This window comes from Pongo pygmaeus, chromosome 19, assembly GCF_028885625.2.
Source record: "Pongo pygmaeus isolate AG05252 chromosome 19, NHGRI_mPonPyg2-v2.0_pri, whole genome shotgun sequence".
Taxonomy (NCBI): domain Eukaryota; kingdom Metazoa; phylum Chordata; class Mammalia; order Primates; family Hominidae; genus Pongo; species Pongo pygmaeus.
In genome coordinates, this window is record NC_072392.2 from 74,123,013 (window position 1) to 74,150,969 (window position 27,957).

Consider the following 27,957-nt stretch of genomic DNA (forward strand, 5'->3'; position numbering starts at 1 on the left):
TAAGGATTGTCAACATTACTCAGTGTTGACCCTTACAACTGGGTGATTGGGTCTCACATGACAGTTTAATTCCCTCCCATTTTAACTGCAGTCCTTCTCTAACTTTCTTATCTTCCCTTTGACTGTGAAGCAAGACTACATTCAGCTGGCCAGAAAGGGATGCTTTCTCAGGCCTGGGAGACTGGCATTAATTGCTCTTGATAACATTTTTCCATCACTGATTATGTGCCTAAATAGTTCTGAGTACTTCGCATGTGTCAATTTGCTGAATTTTCACAGCAATCTATGGGCTAGGTATCATTGCCGCTCCCATCAACCATGTGAGAAAACTGAGCCACAACAGATTGAAGTAACTTACCCAAGTTCACACTAGTATCTAGTGAATCTGAAATTTGAATCCACACCCTCTGATTCCAGACTAAACTCTTTAAACACTACAGTCAATTCTTTCTCTCTTTCTCTCTCTTTCTCTCTGTCTTTCTCCCTTTCTTCCTTCCTTCATTCCCTTCCTTCCTTCCTTTCTTTCCTTCTTTCTCATTCTTTCTTTCTTTCCTTCTTTCTTTCTTTTCTTTTTCTTTCTTTCTTCTTTCTTTCTTTCATTCTTTCTTTCTTTCTTTTCTTTCCTTTCTTCTTTTTTTATGTAAGCAGTCATTCTAAGGAAAATCCAAGGGTGAAAGCAAGCCGTAAAATTGTGCACATGTACCCTAAAACTTAAAGTATAATAATAATAAAATAAAATAAAAAAAGAATTAACCTCCGTAACCAAAAAAAAAAAAAATTTGCTTCCTTTCTTACAGACTTTTTTGAGAGTAAAAGGAAGGAAGGGAGAGCTTAGGGTAAGTAATAACACTGTATACTAGAGCCATTCCTAGAGATTTTATTTATTTATTAACAGCATAATAAGCACACTTCAAGAAAATCTTAAGTGCTAAAAAAGTTAACCTCCTTGTGACTTTGTCTCGTCTTTTATCTTAGGATATTCTACAGATTTAGATGTTTTAACTGCATAAAATTATACTTTTTAACATATTAATGCTGGAGTATGTGATTTACTACAGAGTGTTAGATCAGCTGTATGCAGTTTATTATAGATATTAGAGACTAATCCAGTGAACTGGAAAGTTTATATAATTTGAATGAGACAGCTGATGATGGTGAATATAAAGGTTTTGTTTAGATGCAATAAAAGGTGACCAGGCCTCCATGGAGTATGGATTCATTACAGAGAAATGCAAGTTACAATGCTACTCTTGGATTTTGAACCAGAACACCAAGTGGTAGTTCTGCTTCTCTAGAAATGACAGCTTTGAGTTTACATCATAACTCTTTCTCAGTCAGAATTAAGACATATTTTCAAATCCCACATCAAATTTGGTTTAAAAGATGTGATTCTTTGTGAATTCCTTGCTTCTTCTTAAGCAAAGCTACATCACAGATTCTTTGATTAGCTAATATTTTTTATGTTGGATGCTTGAAATACGTGGATGTGTCATGACAACAACTTCAGGAGCTATTTAATTCAGATCTAAATTTAGCAGAATCTTTGATACTAAACAGATGTGTCTCCTTTTGCAAAAGGCTCAGATATCTGAGGACTTGAAATACATTATTGATAAGAGCACTGGAGACAGTGGCGTTTCATATCAGTTCTCTCTTTCTGGGCTTTTCTACTGTGGCACTATTTTCAACATCTTCCTCAATGCAAAATTTAAGGTATGACACTTACTTGAGAATTTGACTCCTGTGCCACAGAACGAAGACTAATCTGAACATTCCCTTACCTCCTCTAAGTAAATTAAGAAAATGAAATTTATTTTATTTCACTTTACATAATATCCTTCAAGTTTAGGTGTGTTGTAATATGTGACCGAATTTCCTGCTTTTTAATAGACTCAATAGTATTCCATTGTATGTATATACCACATTTCTTATTACTGTGCTGATTCCCTCTGGCTTTCATTGCTTCATTTAAGTGATGGGCTCCAGACCATTCCACTACCATAAGAAGAAAGAATGTGTTTGTCTGTTATTCCTGAACGCTGGACTTCGGTTTAACACAGATACTAATGTTTGAAATTATTTTTCTTTAAGATATCATGGTTCTGGTTTTCTAGTTACAAGTTCTGGGGATTCTCCCAATTTCTTCATCTCCATTTTACTAGTTCTCTAATTCAGTTGTGACTGCCTTACTTAGATTCTCGAGAAATAAAACATGATTGATGTACCAGTCAAATGAATACAACATTCCTATGTAGGGCTTCTGTGCTTCTGCTCTGGCCTTCCATCTTAGTAATCTAGACCAGATAACACATAAACTTCAAGGACCTCCTCTTACCACCAACTTTTATCCTACGCCAAGTCACAAGATCTATCTCTTCCCTCCTGAATGCCAACCAGGCTTTTTTGGGGTGCTGCTGAGCCAAAGTCCTTTTAATTAAAAGATACATCCAACCTAAACCCTCTCAGAGACAACAGAGCTCTAAATAAGGGGAATAAAATGTTGAATACATTGTAGGGCCATTGTGTATGGATGTACAGGTCGCGCCCTGATGTGTGGCTTGTGGTTCTGTCCACTCAGAGGAAGGAGCATATTATTTCTTACATCAAGCTGGAGGCTCAACAAACTGTGCACCCCTCTGTCTGGATCTTCTCCAAAGTGGTGCCTTTTCCTAATTCTTTTAAAGTTGTGCTAGCAGAGGTCCTGTTCTTTTGATTTTTTAAAATGGAGGTTAAATTCACATAACCTACAATTAACCATTTTAAAGTGTATAATTGAGTGACATATAGTATATTTATAATGTTGGGCAACATCATCTCTCTCTAGTTTCAAAAACTTTTCCATCATCACAGAAGAACACCCCCATGACACCTTTAAGCAATCACTTCCCATACCCCTCTATCCCCAGGCATTGGCTCACCACTTTGATTTAACGACGAAAGATTTTATCCCTTGGAATGAAAGCCTCACTATGCGTCTTTTATTTAATGCTTGCTTCTTCTAGAACTCTCTCTGAAAATTAGAATAAGAACGGTGATAGTATATAGCCAACATCACATTCATTTAAATCCATCCTTGCAGTTAACATTTATTTTCTGCTTCACAATACATAGGAATATTATACAGGTATTATAAAAACATCAGTTGATGCTCTCTTTCATCATTTTTCAAAGTATATTTTGAGGAGTATTTGTGTTACAGGGTGTTAACAGGTAACATAAAAATAGAGAGTTTTCTGGCTAAGTTAGTGTGGGAGTAATTGTTATAGAGTTTTTTTTTCTTTTCTTTTCTTTTTTTGTTTTTGGAGATGGACTCTCACTCTGTCACCCAGGCTGTAGTGTAGTGGCACGATCTTGTTTCACCCCAACCTCCACCTCCTGGATTCAAGTGATTCTCCTGCTTCAGCCTGTAAGACCACAGGTGCCCACCATGATGCCTGGCTAATTTTTGTATTTTTAGTAGACACGGGGTTTTGCCATGTTTGTCATGCTGGTCTCGAACTTGTGACCTCAGGTGATCCACCTGCCTCAGCCTCCGAAAGTGCTAGGATGACAGGTGTGGGCCACTGAGCCCGGCCACTGGTTGTAGAGCTTTCTTTATTGCAGGGCATCTCAGTCCCTTTAATATTCCAGTGTGACTTTATAAACTTGCAAGATGGTGATAATGCATACAGTATAATTTGACCACTGTATATTTTTTTCCTCTTTGGGCATCTGAAGCGATTACTGGTCAGTGTGTAGCCTGTTTAGGAAATTATCTACTCTCTTATGCCTGGAAGGGATGTTGTCAGTAATGACTCAATTCTCTCATTTCCCAAATTAGAAATAGGTACCCAGGCAAGTGAAGGGACTTGCTCAAGGATTCATGGATAGCTAGTTACAAAGTTGGGACTAGAACTCAGGAGTCTTGATTTAGCATTTTGTTCTTCTACCCAGTAGCATAAGCTATTTTTACATCTTATGCTATTGGGTAGAAGGAAAAAAAAAACACACTCAAATGTTCTTTCTATTCTCTCACTCAACAACAATCAACACAGAAGATTTCTGTGGCTAATTTGTGGGATTTCTCCCCATCAATAAGCAAGGAAATAAATTCTGCAGCAGATACCAGCTGCGTGTTTTCCACTCCAATTCCATTCTAACGCTATTTACTTGGTGATAGCTTCAGGTTTTACAAGGGGAGGGCTCAGTTCTGTAAGACTGCCCCATACTTCCAGTGCCAAGCACAAGCTTCAGGTTGTTTTGCCTGTGCTTCCGACCAACCAGCCATAAATTGGGAATTCCATGACACCCTCAAGTTTGATGAATGTGCTAGAGCAGGTCCCAGGACTCAGGGAAACATTTAGCTTATTGGTTTATTATAAAGACAATTACAAAAGGTACAGAAGAAGAGATGCATAGGGTGAGGTGTGGGGGAAGGGGTATGAGGAGCTTTCATAACCTCTCTGGGAACAGCACATTCCAGGAACCTCCACACATTCAGCTATCTGGAAGCTCCTCAAACTTTGTGGTTTTTTTTTTTTTTTTTTGAACATTTTATGGAAACTTCAGTAGATGGGCATGATGGACAACCATTGGAAATGTGATTGGACAAAAAGAGTATGATCTAATGTTAGTAGAGTGAGTGGTGAAACCCAGCAAGGCCTGTCTGTCAGATCCTTCTTGGTCTCTCTATGCAGCCTTCCTTCCTCCAGGGCATGGGGCACAACCTCTTCTGAAATGGGGATCTCATGACCTACAATCAGACAAGGTAGGTAGGAGAATATCTTGACGGCCAGTGCCAAGAACAGTGGGGGAAGATTCTTGCCTTGAGGAGTAAAAGGAGCAGGTGAAAAGAGGGGAGGAGAAGGCCAGAGAGAGGGAGCGAGAGAGAGAGAGAGAGCAAGAGCAAGTAAGCGAGTGAGAAAGAGAGAGAGAGAGAGATTCTGTTTTCTGAGGCCTGCTTCTGAAGTGTAAAGTGCCCTAACATCAATAAAAGGGCTATGGGAGTTATGAGCCTAGGACCTTGAATGAAACGTGTATATTCGTTATGTGCTATTACTCTATAATCTTGTGTTCGTATTGTTTCACAATTTTTATTATACTTTTGTATATCTTAGATGACAGAAATAATTGTATACAACCTCATATATGAATGGATGAATGAATAGATTTGGCAAAACCTCAAGAAGCTGAATCAATCTGTTGGAATACCTAGCCCACCACTTTGCACATGTGAGGACCTTAGGAAACAGTTCCTAAATGTTGTCATGTTCCTTTAATCATATGTCTTGGCTGCAAAATATTGGACCATTTAATGGTAAAACAAAGGAAAATTGCTTTTAAATATCATCATTAAAAGAGCAAAAATACAGAAAAACCATAGTGCCATGTCATGTTGATATTTTGAAAAATCCCAGTACCCCAATATCCTTAATAAATTCCAAAGCAAAGAAAGTTTGAACAACAACTTCATCATTGAAGAGATGAAAACTTTTATTAAATTTAAGTCCCAATAACTGTTGAAATATTTCAGATGATATTTATAGTAAAATAGTATCTAACTCTTTTCACATTGTAGGACTTTGGCTGACAACCAGGTCTAGGAAAAATTTTTGGTCTTCCATTGTAAATGAATTTACATCCTAGGGAATTTACGTGGCTGTGTGATGAGAGGTTGCAAGCCCAGTTATAGGTACTGGAGTTCAGAAGATTGTTAGGATTCTAATTTGGCTAGTTTTAAGGTGCCATCTTATCAGGATCCCCAGCAGAAGGAGGTTTTCAACAAGTGGGCTCAGAGCAGTAGCAGCAGCAGACTGGGCGGCAGCAGGACTGTCCACAGTAGGACGGGCGGCAGCAGGAGGCCTCGGCGTGGTGCAGCTGGCAGCAGGTTGGGGGTGTGCAGCTAACCACGCAGCAGGGGGGCAGGCAGGTACCCTCCACACGGCAGTCTGGGCGGCACCACCTGATACGGGCGCTCACAGCTCCACTGCTGCCCTCCTGGCCATAGCCGATGCCACCACCAATGCCACAGCCAGTTCCGCAGGAGCTGGTCTGGTAGCAGCTTGGCTGGCAGCAGCTAGTTTCACAGCGGCTTGGCTGGCAGCAGCTAGAGTCACAAGTCCCACTGGTTGAGAAGCTAGGAAATCCACAGAAGCTGGTCTGGCAGCAGCTTGGCTGGCAGCAGCTGGTCTCGCAGCAGCTGGTCTCACAGCAGCGTGGCTGGCAGGAGCTGGTCTCACAGCAGCTAGGCTGGCAGCAGCTGGAGCCGCAGGTCCCACTGGTGGAGCAGCTGGGAAATCCACAGAAGCTGGTCTGACAGCAGGCCATGGTGTCAGGAGTTGATCTGAAGGTTGGGTTGCTTGGAGGAGTTTCTGAATTATGGCTGCCTATTCCACTGCCGGCTTTTTATAAGTCTGGGCCAATTCCTCTATCTGTGGCGAGCAACATTTTTATCTTGTTACTCTTTAAACCAGCCTTTCTAGGGCTCTCTGATGGTTCAAATGCTGAATTGTTTTAAATATATCTCAAAATTGATTCTTCCTTATTGCTCAGCTAATACTCACCAAATGTGTTTGTCCTTGGTAAAAATGTTAACATTTTGTTTTCAAACAATGGTATAATTTCCACTTGAGCTTCAGCTTCAGTTTTGCACTTGTGGGCATATCACCTGACAAGGTGACTCTCACCCGTAAGATGATGTGATTTTGGAGATCATATTCACCAAACCTCAAGTCTCCGGAAAAGAATTATTAATCATGATTGTTCTTATGTAAGACTGCTTTGTATTTTTTAGACTAATAAGATTATATCGAGAGAGTATAATCTTATTAGCCAGATAGAAACTCCAATAAACTCTATATTCATAGAAATTAACAGATTTTTCCCTGAAATGGAATCTTTCCAATTTCTGTGATATCTCCTGAACTTCACATTCATATTTTAGGAAACATTGATCACTCAGGAGGATATATAAAACAAAACCTGTTCAATTTCAATGTCTCTTAAAAAAGAGGCCAAAATTCATATTCAGTAATTGGAAAAAATTGCAAAATATTTTAATGAAATTTACACCTCTCTATGAAAGACAAAAATCACTGGTATATGGATTATCTGGCATATAATTTTTCAAAGGCAGAATTTATTTTTAATTTATGTCATTTCACATTACTAAACCATGTGTCCTGTGAAAAGATATTAGACCAAAGAGCATGACAACTGAATTTAGGAAAGAGAATCAATAAAAGAAAAAGCAAGAGTTAGAAAATACTTTTATCGCTTTATGAGACAGGTTAGAAAATGGGTGACCAAATATAGTTCAAGAGGTGTAGTATAATAAATGCAAAGAGATTAAGAAAAATTTCAGCAAAATAAAAGTTAAAACAATTCCTGGTAATTGCCAGAAGAAAGAATGTAATTTTCCACTGGGAGTTTAGGGTTACATGAGATAAATGAAAAAAGGCTGGTCAAAAACATATTATTTCTACTTGGGGTAGGTTTATTTCTCCCTTCCAATCATGAATAGAAACACATAGTTAGCTTTTTATGAGGTGGTGACATTTGTTTGTACAGGAATGGGGTTATATTACAATGTGATTCATGCCAGCTTCAGTAAAGATGTTCACGTCATATGGTAACCATGACTGTAGGTATGAAGTTGAAAATGGTTATATGTAATCACTGAATGTTGGAGATCAAAAATGTAGTAAATTATCTTGTTCCACCACTTAATTTTATAGGTGTAGAGACTGACATCATTCTTATTATAAATAGCACAAATTTATTAACCTCTACTATGCCCAGAGCACTAAAGGCTTATACAGAAAGCAAGATCCCATCTATTTGTTTTGTCTCTTGCTCTAGTATAAAAATCGGTGTAGTAGCAATAGGAGGGATTAATCAAGGAAAATAGTTGAGTATAGAACCATTTAGTCTCGAAGTTCTAAATGGGAACACTGGTGATGTGGTAAGGAGCACTTTTCATTTTCACTTAACATCGGTTGATGTTAGAATACTCTTGAGTCTTGAAGAGGTTAAGTGACTTGTTCCATTCACACAGTACACAACCAGAAGAGCTGGGTATAAAACTCCTATCACTTGTTCCTAGACCTGTTCTTTTCATTTTATACCATGCTGCTTTTCAGAATCAATTAATGTTAGTAAGGCTCTTTGTCTTTGTCTTTTTTTCTAAAAAAAAGATGTTTTATAATAGCACAAGAATAGAAATATTACATGGTAGAGAGATGACACTATGGAGTAGTGATTTTAAATACACAATAAATAAGTACAAATGTGTTAAAGTTCTTTTAAGTATCTGGACCAGAGACTTATAATTGGAATAAGTCACATTTGCCTCCTAGTTGTTTTTTTGTTTCCCACATTCAACGAAGTTAATATACTTTCTGGGTTTCTACATCTGCTATACTCATTGTGTCTTCTTTATTCCATGGGTATTATCTTAGTTGAGCTCTTATTGTACATCACTTGACCAAGGCAATATCTTCCTGATTAGTTTCTGTATAGTTCTGTACGACTCATTTCTTTGGCCTTTGACCTCTGTCTTCATAAGGAGCTATCATGAGAATTGTCCCAATGCCCAGCTCTTGTTATGCCATTTTCCTGCCCCAAAGCTTTCAACAGCTCCTTACTGCTTATTGCATTAAGGGTGTACTCCGTTGGCTAGTATTCAAAGCATACAAATTTTCCAAATCTTTCTTTCACTATCACTCTATATATATCCAGTGCCCCCAGCCAAACTGTACTCTGAACAACCCTATGGTTCCCCTCCCTCCATACCTTTGCTCACACTATTTCTATTGCTGAGAATGCAATCCCTGTGATCTGGGCACCACAGTCTGAACCTATATAAAATGTTGGCTTCTCTTTTCAATCTTTCTTATTTTCCCCAACCAATAGTGACTTCTGTGTTGACACCACACAGTGTTGTACTTTTATTTTTTCATATTCTACTTTTTAGATGAATTATAGGTGAATATGACTCATGTCTCTAGAAGCTTTTTGAAGATGGAAATATTTTTAATTCAATTTTAATTTCTATTTTATACCATATAGCCTGTGACTTGCATATGGTAGGCAAGCAGCACATTTAGACCCTATTTCTCAACTCATTTAAAAACAACCCAAAATGGATTAAATACTTAAATATAAGACCACATATAATAAAACTACTAGAAGAAAACATACAGGAAACATTTTATGGCACTCATCTGGGCAATGGTTTTTTCTTGGGGGGATAAGACCTCAAAGGCACAGGCAACAAAAGTGAAAGTAAACAAATGGGATTATATAAAATTAAAACCTTCTGCACAGCAAAGGAAACAATCAAATCAACAGAGTGAAGAGACAACCTAGAGAATGGGAGAAAATATTTTCTTTTTTTTTTTGGTACTTTTTTTTATTATACTTGAAGTTCTAGGGTACATGTGCACAACGTGCAGGTTTGTTACATATGTATACGTGTGCCATGTTGGTGTGCTGCACCCATTAACTCGTCATTTACATTAGGTATATCTCCTAATGCTATCCCTCCCCCCTCTCCCCACCACACAACAGGCCCTGGTGTGTGATGTTCTGCCTCCTGTGTCCAAGTGTTCTCATTGTTCAATTCCCACCTATGAGTGAGAATATGCGGTGTTTGGTTTTCTGTCCTTGCAATAGTTTGCTGAGAATGATGGTTTCCAGCTTCATCCATGTCCCTGCAAAGGACATGAACTCATCATTTTTTGTGGCTGCATTGTATTCCATGTATATGTGCCGCATTTTCTTAATCCAATCTATCATTGATGGACATTTGGGTTGGTTCCAAGTCTTTGTTATTGTGAATAGTGCCGCAATAGACATACATGTGCATGTGTCTTTATAGCAGCATGATTTATAATCCTTTGGGTATATACCCAGTAATGGGATGGCTGGGTCAAATGGTATTTCTAGTTCTAGATCCCTGAGGAATTGCCACACTGTCTTCCACAATGGTTGAACTAGTTTACAGTCCCACCAACAGTGTAAAAGTGTTCCTATTTCTCCACATCCTGTCCAGCACCTGTTGTTTCCTGAATGTTTAATGATCACCATTCTAACTGGTGTGAGATGGTATCTCATTGTGGTTTTGATTTGCATTTCTCTGATGGCCAGTGATGATGAGCATTTTTTTCATGTGTCTGTTGGCTGCATAAATGTCTTCTTTTGAGAAGTGTCTGTTGATATCCTTCGCCCACTTGTTGATGGGGTTGTTTGTTTTTTTCTTGTAAATTTGTTTGAGTTCTTTGTAGATTCTGGATATTTGCCCTTTGTCAGATGAGTATATTGCAAAAATTTGGGAGGAAATATTTTCAAACTATGCATCTGACCAGGGGTTAATATCTAGACTATATAAGGAACTTGAACAACTCAACAGTGAATAATAGTAAAAAATCCAATTAAAAATAGGTGAAAGACCTGAATAGATATTTCACAAAAGAAAACATACAAATTGCCAACACATATATGAAGAAGTGCTCAGCATCACTAATCATCATGAAATGCAAATCAAAACCGCAATGAGATACCATATCACCGCAATTAGAATGGCTATTATCAAAAATACAAAAAGATAACAAATGCTGGTGTGGATGTGGAAAAAAGGGAACTCATACAAGGTTGGAGGGAATGTAAAGTAGTATAGCCATTATGGAAAACAGTATGGAGGGTTCCCCAAAAATTAGGAATAGAATGTCCATATGATTCAGGAATCCCACTATTGGGTATACATGCAAAGGAAATGAAACCAGTATGTTGAGGAGATATCTGCACTTCTATGTTTATTGCAGCATGATTCACAACAGCCAACATATGAAAACAATCTAAGTGTCCATCAATGGATGAATGGATAAAGAAAATGTGACACACACTCACACACACACATACAATGAAATACTATCAGCCATGAAAAAGAATGAAATACTGTCATGTGCAGCAACATGGATGAACCTGGGGGACATTATGTTAAGTGAAATTAACCAGGCACAGAAAGACAAATAGCACATTCTCTCACTCCTATGTGAAATCTAAAGAAGTTGATCTCATAGAAGTAGAGAGTAGAATAGTGACTACTAGAGGCTGGGGAGGGTGAGAGGAGGGGAGGATAGGCAGAGATTGGTCTATAGGTACAAAGTTACAGGTAGATAGAAAGGATAAGTTTTGGTATTCTAATGTACAGTAGGGTGACTGTGGTTAGTGATATTGTATCATGTATTTCAAAATAACTATCAGAGAAGATATTAAATGATCTTACCATGAAGAAATGATAAATGTATGAGGTGGCGAATATGCTAAACACCCTGACTTGATTATTACAAAATGTATACATGTATGGAAACATCACACTGCACCCCATAAATATGTACAATTATGTGTCAGTTTTTTAATTAAAAAATTAATTTAATACAAAATATTAGAATGAGTAAATAAAACCAAAGCTTTTTGCAAGGCCGAAGAACAGATATTTATTAGAAAATAAACATGCCACGAAATCTTAAGAAGAAGGAAATTGCTTCTTTTACAAAGACTTCAGAATGGCCCAGGTCTTAATAGATGAGCCCGGTTCTCGGTTCCCAGCTTGGTTGATGTGGGGTTTTGTGGGCTCAGGGCAGGAGGTTTGTTAAAGTAGAGAAATGGGAGTGTGACTTTTTCAGAAGATGAGTTACGCGTTCCGGGCAGTCAGTGCACTGCTCAGCAGGAGGAGGTCCTGCAGGTGGTGCTGCAAGGGGTCGGCTGGCCGCAGGGGGGCCGGCAGCAGGGGGACTGCACAGACACAGGCTGGCAGCAGGTGGTGGCCCAGCAGCAGGGCCTGCACACCACAGCCGTGCACGACGAGGGGCAGCAGGTGATGGGGCGGCAGCAGCCTTCCTGCAGGGAGCAGGGGTCGCAGCACACCGGGCGGCGGCAGGGCTCGCAGATGGGGCGCGTGCAGCGGGGCACGCAGGTCACGGGGCGGCACACGGTGGTCTGGCAGGTCACGGGGCGGCAGCAGCAGGGGTCGCGCCAGCAGCAGGGCTGGCAGCAGCCTCCCCCGTAGCTCAGGGAGGAGAAGGTGGAGCCGCAGCAGGAGCCGGTCATGGTGGTGTCTGAGGCTGGTGTGGGTTGGGCTGTTGAGAGGAGCTGGATGTTCTCAGGTGTGAATGTCCTCCTCCCCCTCTGGGCCCTTTATATACCCTGGCCGGGTGCAGGTGACCCTTTTCGTTTACCTTTTGGCCAATTAAGTAGAATTTTGTTTTGACTAATGGTTGCTTGTGACACACTCATTATCTCATTAAAGAGCTCTTGTTTTATCTCTAAGTATGGATGTGCTCACACTGGGTGAAAATCTAAGAACTCATCGTCATTTGAGGTGATAGTAGCTCTTCATGCTTATTTTGAGTAGACAGCACTGGATCAAATCTGGACAAAACGGTCTAAAAAAACTTGTTTTTAAAATAAATTAAAAACATAGAGAAGTACATAGAACACTGAGTAGAGCCTGTCCTGACCCAAATAGGGGACTCAAGTCCTTGGAAGCACCTACATGTGAAATGTGAATCACACGAGTGTTAGACAAGCCCTCCCATGTAGTCTGCTTGGGAATATGTTTGATTATCACTTGATATAGTGGGATACATAGGCCTTGAATAGGATAGCAGCTCATAGAGTTGTACAGGACAGACAAAAATTTTTGCAAACCACTGAGTATTAGAATAAAACCTCCAAGACTGCCTTGCATGTTTTCTTTTCTCTAGTTCAGGTTCTGTGCATCTCTGGTCTTTCTGGTCGTAAGATGCTGATTTTTATCTCTGAAACATGTCATTTTTTAGCCTTGCCTTTCTTGTGCATGTAATGAAGAATTCTGTAATAGGAAATTTTTCTGAATATACCTTGTCGGCCGGGCACAGTGGCTCACCCCTGTAATCCCAACACTTGGGGAGGCCAAGGCAGGTGGATCACCTGAGCTCAGGAGTTCAAGACCACCCTGGGCAACATGGTGAAACCTCAACTCTAATAAAATACAAAAAACTAGCCGGGTGTGGTGGCAGGTGCCTGTAGTCCCAGCTATGCAGGAGGCTGGGGAATGAGAATCACTTGAGCCCCAGAGGCGGAGGTTGCAGTGAGCCGAGATCATGCCACTGCACTCCAGGTTGGGCTACAGAGTGAGACTCCATCTCAAAAAAGAAATATGCATATATACCTTGACATAGGTGCTCTGATTAGCAAGTGACAAGAAAGGGGTTTTCAACCAACATTGCACACATATCCAGAACACTGTTCAGGGGAGACACATTGGGAGGCTGCCCAGTGTTCTGTGGCACTGCTAAAAGCGTGGTGGATGCGCTTCTTCAGGAAGTGTTGCCAGGGGCAGTTCAGGAACTGCATGGGGGAAACAGTCCCATTACTTTCCAGCTTTACTCCTCCTGTTAGTCACCAGACAGGGTTTTGAATCACTTCAGGATCATTTTCTTTATTTGAAAGAATGTGCCTTGGGCACATCTAAAGCTCCCCAAATGGAATTTCAAGCATAATTTCAAAACTTTAAAAGGAATGTGAATTGACTCAACCCGTAATCACAATTAGGGAAACAGAAGAGGGAGATATCAGGCACGATCTCATCGCTAGAGACCTTTGACTCTCCTGTTTTACATTCTTTTCTTTGTTTATGGACATGGGATTTTTGTTTTTTAAAGTGGTAACCAGAGGTAACTAGGTAAAAAGTTGTATATTCTGCTGTTTTCGAGACATATTATCTCATAATTTACTTTCATGCTGCTGTGGAGTCTTCATGATAATCACATTTTATGCAATGGGAGCCTCTCTGGAAGACTTAAATCATCACATTAACAAGACTCATTTCTCTACTGCAGAAACTTTGAACCCAAGGTCATTCTAAAGAGATCTGTCTCTCCCCTTTATAAAGATCTGTCTCTCCCCTTTATAAGGATCTGTCTTTCCCCTTTATAAAGATCCAAAAAGATAGTCTGTGCATCACTCAGTAAACCTTTCTAGCGTTTATTCACTCTAAGACACTTTTCCACACCCCATAGCCAAACTTCATTTTCAGGCAGAGAAAATATGGGTCATGCTTCAGTTATTCATGCCCCAGAGTTGTGAGAGCACAGACAGCTCTGCGGTTTGACACTGGTGGCAAGTCACATCCTATTTTCTGACCCACTTATTCTGAAACTGGACAATGCTCGTTTAAAGCTCTGCCACTTACTGGCTGTGTGTCCTTGGGCCATAATAATAGTTCATATCAGAATTGTAAGGATTACGTGAGCTAATATTTGTCAAGTGCTAAGAACAAACAGTGTCTGGCACTTAGTGTCCTGTATTTGTTAAATATATATATATATAGTAAATATATATATACAGACCTATATAGTAACATGACCTTTTACTATATATAGTAAAATATATATAGTATATATGTATATATACATATGTATTACATATATAGTAAAATATGTATAGTATATATGTATATATAGTATATATGTATATAGTATATACGTATATAGTATATACGTATATATAGTATATACGTATATAGTATATACGTATATATAGTATATACGTATATACTATATACGTATATATAGTATACATGTATATAGTATATACGTATATATAGAATACATGTATATAGTATATATGTATATATAGTATATATGTATATAGTATATATGTATATATACTATATATGTATATGGTGTTGCGGGAAGTCAGGGACCCCAAACGGAGGGACCGGCTGAAGCCATGACAGAAGAACGTGGATTGTGAAGATTTTATGGACATTTATTAGTTCCCCAAATTAATATTTTTGTAATTTCTTATGCCTGTCTTTACTGCAATCTCTAAACATAAATTGTAAAGATTTCATGGACACTTATCACTTCCCCAGTCAATACCCTTGTGATTTCCTATGCCTGTCTTTACTTTAATCTCTTAATCCTGTCAGTCAAGGTGGATGTATATCGCCTCAGGACCCTGTAATAATTGCATTAACTGCACAAATTGTACAGCATGTGTGTTTGAGCAATATGAAATGTGGGCACCCTGAAAAAAGAACAGGATAACAGCAATTGTTCAGGGAATAAGAGAGATAACCTTCAACTCTGACCGCCAGTGAGCCGGGCAGAACAGAGCCGTATTTCTCTTCTTTCAAAGCAAATGGAAGAAATATCGCTGAATTATTTTTCTCAGCATGGAACGTCCCTGAGAAAGAGAATGCGCACCTAGGGGTAGGTCTCTGAACTGGCCCCCCCGGGGTGTACCTGTCTCTTATGGTTGAGATTGCAGAGGTGAAATAAACTCCAGTCTCCCATAGCGCTCCTAGGCTTATTAGGAAGAGGAAATTCCCACCTAATAAATTTTGGTCAGACCGGCTGATCTCAAAACCCTGTCTCCTGATAAGATGTTATCAATGACAGTGGTGCCCAAAACTTCATTAGCAACTTTAATTTTGCCTCGGTCCTGTGGTCCTGTGATCTCGCCCTGCCTCCACTTGCCTTGTGATATTCTGTTACCCTGTTAAGTACTCGATGTCTGTCACCCACACCTATTCATATACTCCCTCCCCTTTTGAAACTCCCTAATAAAAACTTGCTGGTTTTTGTGGCTTGTGGGGCATCACGGATCCTACCAATGTGTGATGTCTCCCCCGGATGCCCAGCTTTAAAGTTTCTCTCTTTTGTACTCTGTCCCTTTATTTCTCAAGCCAGTCAATGCTTAGGAAAATAGAAAAGAACCTACGTGATTATAGAAAAGAATAGAAAAGAACCTACATATTATCGGGCAGGTCCCCCGATAATATGGTACATACATATTACATATATAGTAAAATATATATAATATATTATATATTTATATATACATATCTACTATATATATTTTACATATATAAAATATATTATATATATTTTACATATATAAAATATATTATATATATTTTATATATATTTTACTATATAGAAAATATATTATATATATTTTACATATATAAAAATATATTATATATATTTTACTATATATGTAATATATAAAAATATATAATATATTATATATTTATATATAATATATACTATATATATTTTACTATATATAGTATATATGTATATATACAAATATGTATATATATTTTACTATATGTATTTTACATATACTATATATATTTACTATATGTATACTATATGTATATATAGCAAAAGGTCATGTTACATTGGTACTTTCTAAATTCCAAACTTTAAGTTTAGAACAAAGACCAACATATTTGTTATGGCAAATGGTTAGTTCTCTGCTCAGTCACCAAATAATACACATGAAATAACATTATTCAGTGGTGAGTTCCATTAATAGCATGAAATAAAATAAAAGCACCTGGAAGGAAGAAACAGAGCATCTTCTCATTGAGCACTTACCTCTGTTAAAGGAGTCAGGCTATTGTTGAACTGACAGAAGGCATATCTGTCAGGACTGTGTATAACAACAAGACCCCTACTGAGAACCCCACAGCCCATGCAATACAGAATGGGGTCTTAGAGAAGCATCCTTAAAAAGAAAAGCCTTCAAATTGATTTAGACAGATTTCTCATGGTGATGGACAACAGATTTTGTGCAACAAACTCTAGAGCTTTATTTCACATTATCGTTTAACAATAACATTATGAACAATTTTTTTTTCATTATTTCAACTTTTCCTTTAGATTCAGGTGGTATATTGTGTGATGTGCCCGTTTGTTATGTGGGTATACTGTGTGATGCTGAGGTTTGGGGTATGATTGATCCTGTCACCCAGGACTGAGTGTAGTATCCAATAGTTTTTCAGCCCTTGTCTCCCTCCCTCTCTCCCCACTCTAGTAGTCCCCAGTGTCTATTGTTGCCATCATTATGTCAATGAGTACCTGATGTTTAACTCCCATTTGTCAGTGAGAAAATATGGCATTTGGTTTTCTGTTCCTGGGTTAATTTGCTTAGGATAATGGCCCCCAGCTGCATCCATGTTACTGTGAAGGACATGAGTTCATTGTTTTTTATGGCTGAGTAGTGTTCCATGGTGTATGTTTACCATATTTCCTCTATCCAGTCCACCACTGATGGGAACCTAGGTCGATTCCATGTCTTTGCTATTGTGAATTGTACTGTGACAAACATGCAAGTGCATGTGTCTTTTCGGTAGAATGATTTGTTTTCTTTGGCTACAGACCAAGTAAAGGGATTGCTGGGTCAAATGATAGTTCTACTTTAAGTTCTTGAGAAATCGCCATACTGATTTCCATAGTGGCTGAACTAATTTATATTCCCATCAACAGCATATAAGCATTCTCTCCTCTCAACAGCCTTGTCAGCATCTGTTGTTTTTTTTACTATTTTCTTCTTTATTCTGAAAGTATGGGGCTTCAATTACTGAGCTTTTTAATAATCGCCATTCTGACTGGTGTAAGATGGTATCTCATTGTGGTTTTGATTTTGCATTTCTTTGATAAATAATGATGTGGAGCATTTTTTCACATGTTTGTTGGCTGCTTGTATGTCTTGTTTTGAGAAGTGATTGTTCAAGTCCTTTGCCCACTTTTTAATGGGGTTATTTGTTTTTGCTTGTTCAATTGTTTAAGTTCCTTATAGATTCTGGATGTTAGGCCTTTGTTGGATGCACAGTTTGTGAATATTTTCCCTCATTCTGTAGGTTGTCTATTTACTGTGTTCATTATTTCATTTAACTGTGCAGAAGCTCTTTAGTTTAATTAGGTCCCATATGTCAATTTTGTGTTTGTTGCAATTGCTTTTGAGGACTTAGTCATAAATTCTTTCCCAAGGTTGATGTTCAGAATGATGTTTTCTAGATTTTCTTCTAGGGTTTTTATAGTTTGAGGTCTTACATTTAAATCTTTAATCCATCTTGAGTTAATTTTTCTATATGGTGAAAGTCAGGGTCTAGTTTCAATCATCTGCATAGAGCTAGCCAGCTATCCCAGCACCACTTATTGAATAGGGAGTCCTATCCTCATTGCTTATTTTTGTTAATGTTATCAAAGATTAGATTGTTGTATGAGCATGGCTTTATTTCTGGGTTCTCTGTTCTTTTTGTTTATGCCACTTTATATTTTACAACTTTCTGTTTTTGCACCAGTACCATGCTGTTTTGTTTACTGTAGTCTTATAGCATAGTTTGATGTCAGGTAATGTGATGCCTTCAGTTTTCTTTTTATTTAGGATTGCTTTGGCTGTTTGGGCTCTTTTTGGTTCCATATGAACTTCAGAATAGTTTTTTTCTAGTTCTGTGAAAAATAACATTGGTAGCTTGATAGAAATAGCGTTGAATCTGTAGATTGCTTTGGGCAGTGTGGTCATTTTAATGATACTGATTCTTCCAATCCATTGGCATGGGGTGTTTTTCCATTCATTTGTGTCACCTATCATTTCTTTAAGTTGTGTTCTGTAGTTTTCTCTGTAGAGATTTTTCACTTCCTTGGTTAGATGTATTCCTAGGGAGTGTGTATATGTGTGTGTGTGGCTAATGAAGTGTAAAATAAAGTTGTAGAATGTACAACCATTTTGTGATTAACATGTCTCTCACCATACTAAGAAGTGTTTGACTTCAGGTCTAAATGCAGGAAACTTGTATTCTCCAGGGTCTTTTCTGAACTTTTGGGATTATAATTACATTAGTAAGTAACTTATTTACTCTTACATTCCTCATGTTTCTTTAACTTCAAAAACAGAGGTAATTGGCCAGAGGTTGCCTAAGGCTTCTTCCACCTCTAACACCCTGGGCGTTCTATGATGTTCCAACAGGTGTCGGATCAGTAAACACACCATTAGGCTGGGAATGTAAGTTTCAACCCAGGTGCAGCCTCCTAGCGTGTTTCTTGTTGCAGAACATTTCTCAGGTGTTCGATGCATGCCTGGAATTCTGGGCGCAAGTGACTCTGTATACACATGATAAAGTCATAGTTGTACCCATCTTCCTGACTCAGCTGTGCTCCATAAATGCCATTTACAATGATTATAAGAAAACTACTCAGACTTAAGTTATGAGAACTATATAAGAGGATTATTCTGCATCTTGCTTTGAGTATCTCTAGAAAAAAAGAGAGAGACAATCTCCCAGAAGGAAATATCACAAAGACCATGATTTCTATGCTAGGAGTATTGAGTTTATTAGAAAGCAGACAACATGATATAGGAGTTAGACTGGAGTCTTAGGAAAAGTATTTTTCATCTGTGTTCGGTCTGAAAAGGTGTCTTCAATGCATAGTGTGAGCTAGTATGAAGAGATGAAAATGGGCTTCTCAAGGAAACGTGTATTGCTCTGCGGTGAAGCCCTGAGGGGCAGCGGGATGGACCCGGCCATCTTCTGAGGGGCCCTTCGTGATAACGGGCTGCTCAGCAGGAGGAGGTCCTGCAGGTGGTGCTGCAAGGGGTCGGCTGGCCGCAGGGGGGCCGGCAGCAGGGGGACTGCACAGACACAGGCTGGCAGCAGGTGGTGGCCCAGCAGCAGGGCCTGCACACCACAGCCGTGCACGACGAGGGGCAGCAGGTGATGGGGCGGCAGCAGCCTTCCTGCAGGGAGCAGGGGTCGCAGCACACCGGGCGGCGGCAGGGCTCGCAGATGGGGCGCGTGCAGCGGGGCACGCAGGTCACGGGGCGGCACACGGTGGTCTGGCAGGTCACGGGGCGGCAGCAGCAGGGGTCGCGCCAGCAGCAGGGCTGGCAGCAGCCTCCCCCGTAGCTCAGGGAGGAGAAGGTGGAGCCGCAGCAGGAGCCGGTCATGGTGGTGTCTGAGGCTGGTGTGGGTTGGGCTGTTGAGAGGAGCTGGATGTTCTCAGGTGTGAATGTCCTCCTCCCCCTCTGGGCCCTTTATATACGCTGGCTGGGAGCTGATGACCCCCAGGACACGAGGTCATTTCCTTGTTTTCACTTATTCTTCTTTAAATAACGCTAGCAGATTAGTAAGTTTTCTAGACATTGTTTGGATGCTCAGGTACACATAAAAGTCTATTTTCCTTATTTAGTGTAGACCCATTATATTTTGCTATTTATGGTTCAAATATGAATTTAATGACCCTAACTTCAAAGTCTCCAATTATCGTTATAATTCAATGACGCTTTTGCTAGTTGCTGTTTTGATAGTACAAAGTAGCTGTTGTGCTGTGCATGCTCTGAGGGTTATTACTTGCTATCAGTTGAAGTGAAGTGAGCACCTCAAGTTGTTAGCATTCTTTGCCACTGCTAAGCTTCCTGGGCAAAACAAGTTGAGGATAATACTACAGGGATAGTTTAAAAGTCAGGATTTCTCAGTAAAACAAGAATTTTCCTGTCCCCTTTTTGGAGGTACAAGAATGCATTTTAGTAGGTTTCCATCATCCAGTGGTTTTTGTCTTAGAGATATGTTCATTGATTTCTATGGTTGTATCTTTCCAGACCAAGGTAAATTTCACTGTTATCTTCATGATAGCCGGTATCATTAAGTTCTAACTGTGTTCCAAGCATCATATTTAAAAATACATGCATTAATCTAATCTTCATAACACTCTTAGGGTGTGGATATTGTTTATTTCTCATTTCACACATAAGGAACCAGATAAGTGACTTACCCAAGGTCATGTACCTAGTAAGTGTTGGAGCCAATACTCATTCCAGAAATATCTGTGGGAACATTATTTATCAGCCCAAAAAGCTGAAGAACTCACTGTAGTTAAAGAATGGATTGTAGGTACCACAGTCCCAGGTGTTAAGGAATGTCTAGTTTATTTAGGAGCTTTTACAGTGTATTTACTTTGAAAACAGTTGTTATTTGTGATATGTCTAATTTTTAGAGTCGGTTGAAAGGACTCTATGTCTTACCAATAGCCTCAGGAATGGGAAGAATTACCTTCTATTCAGCCTTCTGAAAATGTCGAAACATACCCTAAGGAGATAGTGTCATAGTTGGGCCTAAGAGAATGATCATGGGGTTTTGTGAACAAAGCCACCAATATGGTGAGGAAGTCAAACAAGTCTATGTAGATGAAGGCTGCAGTCTTGTGGTATAACAAAACCCTTCAGTAATGATCCCAGTTGAACGTGTTCTCCGGCCTCATCTGGCCCATACCTCAGTGTCTTCAACATCTCCCTGTGTGCTATGCTGGGGCTCATTTCTGCTTATGGAACCAATTGTCATTTTTAATTGTTTCAAACTGTCATGACTTGTAGGCAAATTATGTCACTCAATCACTTTTGAGTCTTTGCCTCTTAATTTACTTGGTCCTGACCTTTTCCTTCACAACTAAGTCTGTTCTATTAGGTTGGTGCAAAAAGTAATTGCGGTTTTTGGCATCACTTTCAATGGCAAAAGCTGCAATTATTTTTGCACCAACCTAATAGATCTGAAGTTGAAGGTTCAAGTGTAAGCCTTCTTACTGATCACACCACTTGCATGGTTTCTTACGGGCTTACCTAGATCTGCACCAGCCACTTCGGCCAACCAGAGAATGGGGTGACTGTGGGAATAAATGAGATCCAATAATAATGATAGGTTTGGGGGAAAACAAGGCGTTGTCCATTTGAGAAAACACTTTTAAATAAGGAGGTCTCTAGAATGCTAACAAGAAAAACTCTGAGAGGAGAAAAACAGGTGTACTTAACGAAATTTTGAGAACAGTGATCAAGAATATATAGAAAGAAATTAGACTTGTGAGCCTATCCATTGGTTAATTACCAAATTGTTAACAAAGATAAAACTCCATTGTGCACGTACTAAAAATGTAAAGGTTTTGAATATAACAGTCTTCTTGTTGAGAAACTTTTATCATATTTCCAGAAAAAACATCTTTCTTCATGATTGGTTTATTGTTTTATTTTAAGAATATGCATATCCAGCATGAGTTGAGAGTTGGGATGGAATGATGATGTCTTTCTCTCTTCTAACCAATCCCCTTAGAACTTACTCATTTATCATTCAACACATCATTACACATCATTTCTGATTATACTCAATGTGCCAAATATTGTGCAGATCAGTGGGAATCTAGTAGTGAACAAAGTTAGTTGAGATCCTGGCCCTCAATGTAAATTAGCTCAGCCATTGTGGAAAGCAGTTTGGCAATTTCTGAAAGTATTTAAAACAGAATTACCATTCAACCCAGCAATCTCATTATTGGGTATGGACCCAGAGGGATAGAAATCATTCTACCATGAAGACATATACATGCATATGTTTATTGCAGCACTGTTCAAAGTAGCAAAGATGTGGAATCAACCTAAATACCCATCAAGGGTGGACTGGATAAAGAAAATGTGGTACACATACACCATGGAATACTATACAGCCGTAAAAAAGGAAATTATGTCCTTTGTAGCAACGTGGATGAAGCTGGAGGCCATTATCCTAAGCAAACTAACACAGATACAGAAAACCAAATATGGCATGTTCTCACTTATAAGTGGTAGCTAAACATTGAGTACATATGGACACAAATAAGGGAACAACAGATACTGAAGCCTACTTGAGGGCAGATGGTGGGAAGAGGGTGAGGATAAAAAACCACCTATGTTACTATGCTTTTGTTTAATTAAATTAATTAATTAATTAGTTTTTGAGACAGAGTCTCACTCTGTCACCCAGGCAGGAGTGCAGTGGCGCAATCTTGTCTCAGCAAAGCCTCTGCCTCCCAGGTTCAAGCGATTCTCCTGATTCAGCCTCCTGAGTAGCTTGGATTACAGGCGCATGCCACCATGCCCAGCTAATTTTTGTATTTTTAGTAGAGACAGGGTTTTGCCATGTTGGCCAGGCTGGTCTTGAATTCCTGGCCTCAAGTGATCTACCCATCTCAGCCTCCCAAAGTGCTGGGATTACAGGCCTGAGCCACTGCACCTGGCCATCTGTTACTATGCTTATTACCTGGGTGATGAAATAATCTGTATACCAAAACCCTGTGACACACAATTTACCTATATAACAAACCTGCACATGTACCCCTGAAATTGAAACAAATTTAAATTAAGAAGACTAAAGACCCCTGCCCTCACAAAGCTTCCCTTGCCTCACTTCTCTCAATGGGCAGGTAGATATGCCCAGGAATACATGCTGAACAATCAAAGAAACCTCTTTTCTATCACATGCTAGGAACTAAAAAGATATTTATCAGGGAAATGATAGTTGTTAGCCTTCCTTACCAACATACAAGTATTTAACAATATCAAAAATATATGCAATATGGATTAATGTTATCAGCATTTCAACCGCATTGCAGTTGTTTAAATGGTAAGATGTATGCAGAGCTCAAAACTAGGATGATTACAACCAAGGCTTCATTTCTCCCTGTTTTCTCAGCAGCAGCCACTCCACTGGAAGTAGAACTGGCCGTGGTGGTGCTGATGGGAACCATGGAGAAGATGGGATAGTGGTTCTTCCAGCATAGGATGTTCAGTGGCTAGGGATTCCCAGGTCCTGTTTGACATCAATTACCGTACAGTTTTCTACACTGGTGAACAAATAGGGCTATAACTTAACTTAGACTTCCTCTCCCTTATCATGTGTGTGAATTATTCATAAGTCAATTTTATGTTTACAGAGACCTACTGTAGTCTCACCATTTCCTCAGCATCACCATAAAACCTGCGACTCGAAATATGAAGGTGAATCACATGAGATATCAGATTTATTTGAAATGCTATTAAAATTATAGACCTTCCACCTGAGTTGTTCCTATTCTAAAGCTCAAAAATGGCCCTTAGAAAATCCCTCCTTTCGTTCTTCTGATTCTGCATGCTGTAATGTAAGCTAAATATGAGCTTTTGAAGAGCAATAAACAATAAATAAAAAGAAATGTGTTTGCTTCCCCAGAAATATAATTTTATTTTTTTTTTACAGTGCAAAAATACAGCATACAAGTAGTATTATCCTGGAAGAAAAAAATCTCATCTGAGAACCTTGAAATAGTAGAAAAAAGGGTGATGAGTCAGTGGGACAGAGTTCTATTCAAGAGGAGCTTTGATTTTTATTTACTCGTTTTTTTTTTCAAGCCAGGAATTTAAATGATGAAAGCTGGAATTTTTCTCGAGATTGTCAGAGAGGGCCAGGATTAGCTGCATAATTATGTGGGGAAATAGATAGGATGTTATTGTTGAATTTGTGCTTGAGGATGAGCTAGGCTGCAAAGGTGGAGTCTCTCATCTGATCCAGAAGGGATAGAAGAGTCTGCACAAGATTCTGTGCACCTGGGAATGTTTCGTGCGTTGAGGAGAGAGGTGGGGTCTCAGCAGGAGGAGGTCCTGCAGGTGGTGCTGCAAGGGGTCGGCTGGCCGCAGGGGGGCCGGCAGCAGGGGGACTGCACAGACACAGGCTGGCAGCAGGTGGTGGCCCAGCAGCAGGGCCTGCACACCACAGCCGTGCACGACGAGGGGCAGCAGGTGATGGGGCGGCAGCAGCCTTCCTGCAGGGAGCAGGGGTCGCAGCACACCGGGCGGCGGCAGGGCTCGCAGATGGGGCGCGTGCAGCGGGGCACGCAGGTCACGGGGCGGCACACGGTGGTCTGGCAGGTCACGGGGCGGCAGCAGCAGGGGTCGCGCCAGCAGCAGGGCTGGCAGCAGCCTCCCCCGTAGCTCAGGGAGGAGAAGGTGGAGCCGCAGCAGGAGCCGGTCATGGTGGTGTCTGAGGCTGGTGTGGGTTGGGCTGTTGAGAGGAGCTGGGTGTTCTCAGGTGTGAGTGCACTCCTCCCCCTCTGGGCCCTTTATATACCCTGGCTGGGAGCTGATGACCCTTCAACACATGATCATTTTCTTGTGCATCTTCTGGCCAATTAAGTGAAGATTTAGCATTGACTAATGGTATTTTGGTCACTCTTCACCTCATACATATTCATGTACATACACCACAAATATTCGCTCATTTTATTGTATTGTTTATCCTCACCAAATTTAGACATTGGATTCACTTCTGATTAATTTTCCTTTGAAATATTCCTAACCCATAAGAGAGAAAAGAATGTGTTTTCTAAACTAGTTAGTGTCTAATCGCTCTGCCCTTTGGCGCTAAAATTAGCATGTTATTCCTTGTCTTCAAAGGCTCCCATCACCAGCACCCAAGCAGTGACTTGCCTTATTAATGCACATGGGCATGATGGTAGCAGGTTAACTGCATCATCCTAGTGTAGACCAGTAGTCATCTGCTTCACAGATAGCTCCTTCCATGACTCACTTAAAGATAGGCTTGTGGTTTTTCATGTAAGCAGGGACCACAAGAAATGCGGATCCCTGCCCACTGGTGTGGTCACTCTCCCCTGACTAGGACCTGGGCTTTCCTGCCTTGGTTTTGATGTGTCATCATTCACCTGGAATGCCCTCCTCATCCTTCCAATCCAAACTCAACTTCTACCTTGATTGTAAAACCCTCTTCAAGGATCCATTGCAATTATTATATTTGTAATTTGTTTGGAATTAGTCTTTGCATCTGTAGAGTCTGGGAAGGGATTGTGGAGAATAAGTAGGCCTATGCCCTCACTCTACAGCTGAGGTCCTGAGAGTGTACCAAGGTCACACAATGAGGTCACCATATGAGGTCTGAGGTCCAGGTCTCCTCAGTCTGCAGTAAGTAGCCTCTACTATGAGTTTTATGCTCATTGGATTCAGTAAACCATGGTCTTTAGACAGGAAATAAAACATATATTAAAGTAGAAGCCCAGACTTCATGCCACTGTGCAATATATCCATGTAACAATGCTGCATTTGAACCCCTTACATTTATACATATTAAACACAGATTTAAAAAAATAAGTAATGAACTTTCCTTTCAGCAGCAGGGTTAGAAGTGGTATTGGAAGAGAATTAGGGAGATGTTTTGCCCAGATGACACATTGTCATCCTGGACCCCCATTGACTCCAATAAGGATGACAATGTGTCTGAGAGGCTAGAGAAGGGACCTGGAGAAGGCTAACATGACGGAGGTTTTATTAGTGGAACTTACATACAAGGGTGGTCCAGTGGCAGTATCTGGACAGGAGAACTACTACTATTTGTAAAAAGCATGCAGTTCACATAGTATTTTCATTAGAACCCTCCACCTAACAACCTCCATTTAATCCAAAACAAAGGGCCTCAATCCCCAGTATGACCTGTGTTCTAATGGATGAGGTGGAGATTCAAACGTCCTTCAGAGTTAAGGAGTGGATCTCCAGGTTGGCCACTCCCAGATCCTTAGCTCAGAACTCCAAGCCTACATTCTTCTTTGATTGTAGGATCATTCTAAGGGTATGCTTAAATTAAGTTATTGCTGCCAGATGTGTCTGCCATACCCTCCACCTCAGCATACCCTTGAATTGCCCTTACATTCTAATCACACCATTCTTCTGAGATTTCCCTGGGGCCAGGGTTTGCAGAGGAGCATTGCAGCCAGATGTTTCAGCAGCAATATAAACTACTACAACAAAAAAGAATAATGAATGTAACAACAATCGTACTGTATAGGAAGTTTTTCCAAGCACTCAGGAGTTGATTAAACCATGTGGTTACAGGGTCATAAGACAGAGATTCTATAGCAGAAATGTGGGTATCTAGGCCCCACATGGCCTGTGTTACATTGTGAGAGTAATCAGGGATATATACACAAAATTCAGTTTTAATTAATGCATAGGATCTGCCCTGATAAGCGGTTAAGATGTCCTGGGCCATGCAATTTTGCAAAGTAACACACCTAATTTGGGCAGTTTCTTCAGTGAGAAGAGTAATATCATGGCAGGTATCATTAAAGACTGCAGCCCTATGTTAAGCCAGGGCCTCAACTTGCAGCTGTATGTCTATTGTCACCACTTGGGTGGTGAGTGGTGGGGGGCGGGGGGAGGGGGGCGTGGCAAAAGTGGCCAATGGGTAAAACCACCAGGATGCACGCTTCCAGCAGTGCCTGGCTTTTACAACTTCCCAGTTAGTAAGAATGGTGTCTAAACTGGGCACGATGTATCCCAGCAAATGAGGATGTCCCCAGGTGCATCTACCAGTCCAATTATAGGGTAAGTAAGGCCAACTGTGGATGCCGCATGCCCACAGCCATCCTATGGGGTGTGGTAGGCCCTCACGTGGAGAGTCACTCTGTCATCGCAGTCACGTATCACTGGTTACCTGAAGAGATTGGTTTCATTGCTGTCACATTCCATGTCTATTACCTGAAGAAATGGGTTACATTACACTGTGGGGGTAGCCATCCCATATTACCGGTTTTAGCTTGTGGCATGCTATTATCATGCCTTTTAATACATGTGGGTGCACAGCCCACAAGCTGTATCTATACTGCTGTTGTCCACCCTGGCCCATCATCTACAGAATACCCTACAGTGGGGGTGACATTAACCTGCTCCTATACTAGGTGGAAAATATGTTGTCTCATCTCTGATGGTGGGAAACTTATCACATGAAGTGTGGTTATTGCTAAAGGGAAATGGGTGAGGGTCATTATACCAAGTATAGAAATGGCTCCAGATACTGAGGTTAGCTGCTTGGATGCACCATGGCAGGCTGATGCTGGAGGAGAAGGGCAGCTCCCTGCAGACGCAACAGTCTGTTTTGTTTTGGGGAAAGGTCACCATTTGCACCCAGTTGGTGAAGAGGTACACCACCTATGGGCGACAGGTGAGATACCTCATGGGTAGAAGAAAGGGCAAGTCAGCCGGGCACAGTGGCTCACGCCTGTAATCCCAACACTTTTGGAGGTCAAGGCGGGTGGAACACCTGAGGTCTGGAGTTCGAGACCAGCTGACCAACATGGTGAAATCCCATCTCTACTAAAAATACAAAAAAAATTAGGCAGGCATGGTGGTGTATGCCTGTAATCCCAGCTACTTGGGAGGCTGAGGCAGGAGAATCACTTGAACCCAGGAGGCGGAGATTGCAGTGAGCCGAGATCATGCCACTGCACTCTAGCCTGGGCAACAAGAGCGAAACTCCGTCTCAAAAAAAAAAAAAAAAAGAAAGGGCAAATCAGGCCATCTAAC

General features: G+C 40.3%; 4 protein-coding genes across 4 annotated transcripts; all 4 read right to left on the reverse strand.

Moving 5' to 3' along the window:
• Positions 1 to 5,438: 5,438 nt before the first annotated feature.
• LOC129017635 (keratin-associated protein 1-1) lies at positions 5,439 to 6,359 on the reverse strand. The gene has a single exon (XM_054458238.1). It carries the CDS (start codon positions 6,304 to 6,306, stop codon positions 5,758 to 5,760), a length of 549 nt encoding a protein of 182 aa, XP_054314213.1. The 5' UTR covers positions 6,307 to 6,359; the 3' UTR covers positions 5,439 to 5,757.
• Positions 6,360 to 11,467: 5,108 nt separating this feature from the next.
• LOC129017654 (keratin-associated protein 2-1) lies at positions 11,468 to 12,136 on the reverse strand. The gene has a single exon (XM_054458262.1). It carries the CDS (start codon positions 12,088 to 12,090, stop codon positions 11,704 to 11,706), a length of 387 nt encoding a protein of 128 aa, XP_054314237.1. The 5' UTR covers positions 12,091 to 12,136; the 3' UTR covers positions 11,468 to 11,703.
• A 7,006-nt stretch (positions 12,137 to 19,142) lies between these two features.
• LOC129017644 (keratin-associated protein 2-1) lies at positions 19,143 to 19,813 on the reverse strand. Its single transcript, XM_054458253.1, has one exon. It carries the CDS (start codon positions 19,765 to 19,767, stop codon positions 19,381 to 19,383), a length of 387 nt encoding a protein of 128 aa, XP_054314228.1. The 5' UTR covers positions 19,768 to 19,813; the 3' UTR covers positions 19,143 to 19,380.
• Positions 19,814 to 23,808: 3,995 nt separating this feature from the next.
• On the reverse strand, positions 23,809 to 24,682 carry LOC129017481 (keratin-associated protein 2-1). Its single transcript, XM_054458109.1, has one exon. The coding sequence runs from the start codon at positions 24,618 to 24,620 to the stop codon at positions 24,234 to 24,236; it is 387 nt and encodes a 128-aa protein (XP_054314084.1). The 5' UTR covers positions 24,621 to 24,682; the 3' UTR covers positions 23,809 to 24,233.
• Between the last annotated feature and the right edge of the window lie 3,275 nt (positions 24,683 to 27,957).

Coding starts and splice junctions, on each gene's coding strand:
- LOC129017635 (XM_054458238.1), bottom strand. CDS start 6,306: ATGGCCTGCTGTCAGACCAGCTTCTGTGGATTTCCCAGCTGCTCCACC.
- LOC129017654 (XM_054458262.1), bottom strand. CDS start 12,090: ATGACCGGCTCCTGCTGCGGCTCCACCTTCTCCTCCCTGAGCTACGGG.
- LOC129017644 (XM_054458253.1), bottom strand. CDS start 19,767: ATGACCGGCTCCTGCTGCGGCTCCACCTTCTCCTCCCTGAGCTACGGG.
- LOC129017481 (XM_054458109.1), bottom strand. CDS start 24,620: ATGACCGGCTCCTGCTGCGGCTCCACCTTCTCCTCCCTGAGCTACGGG.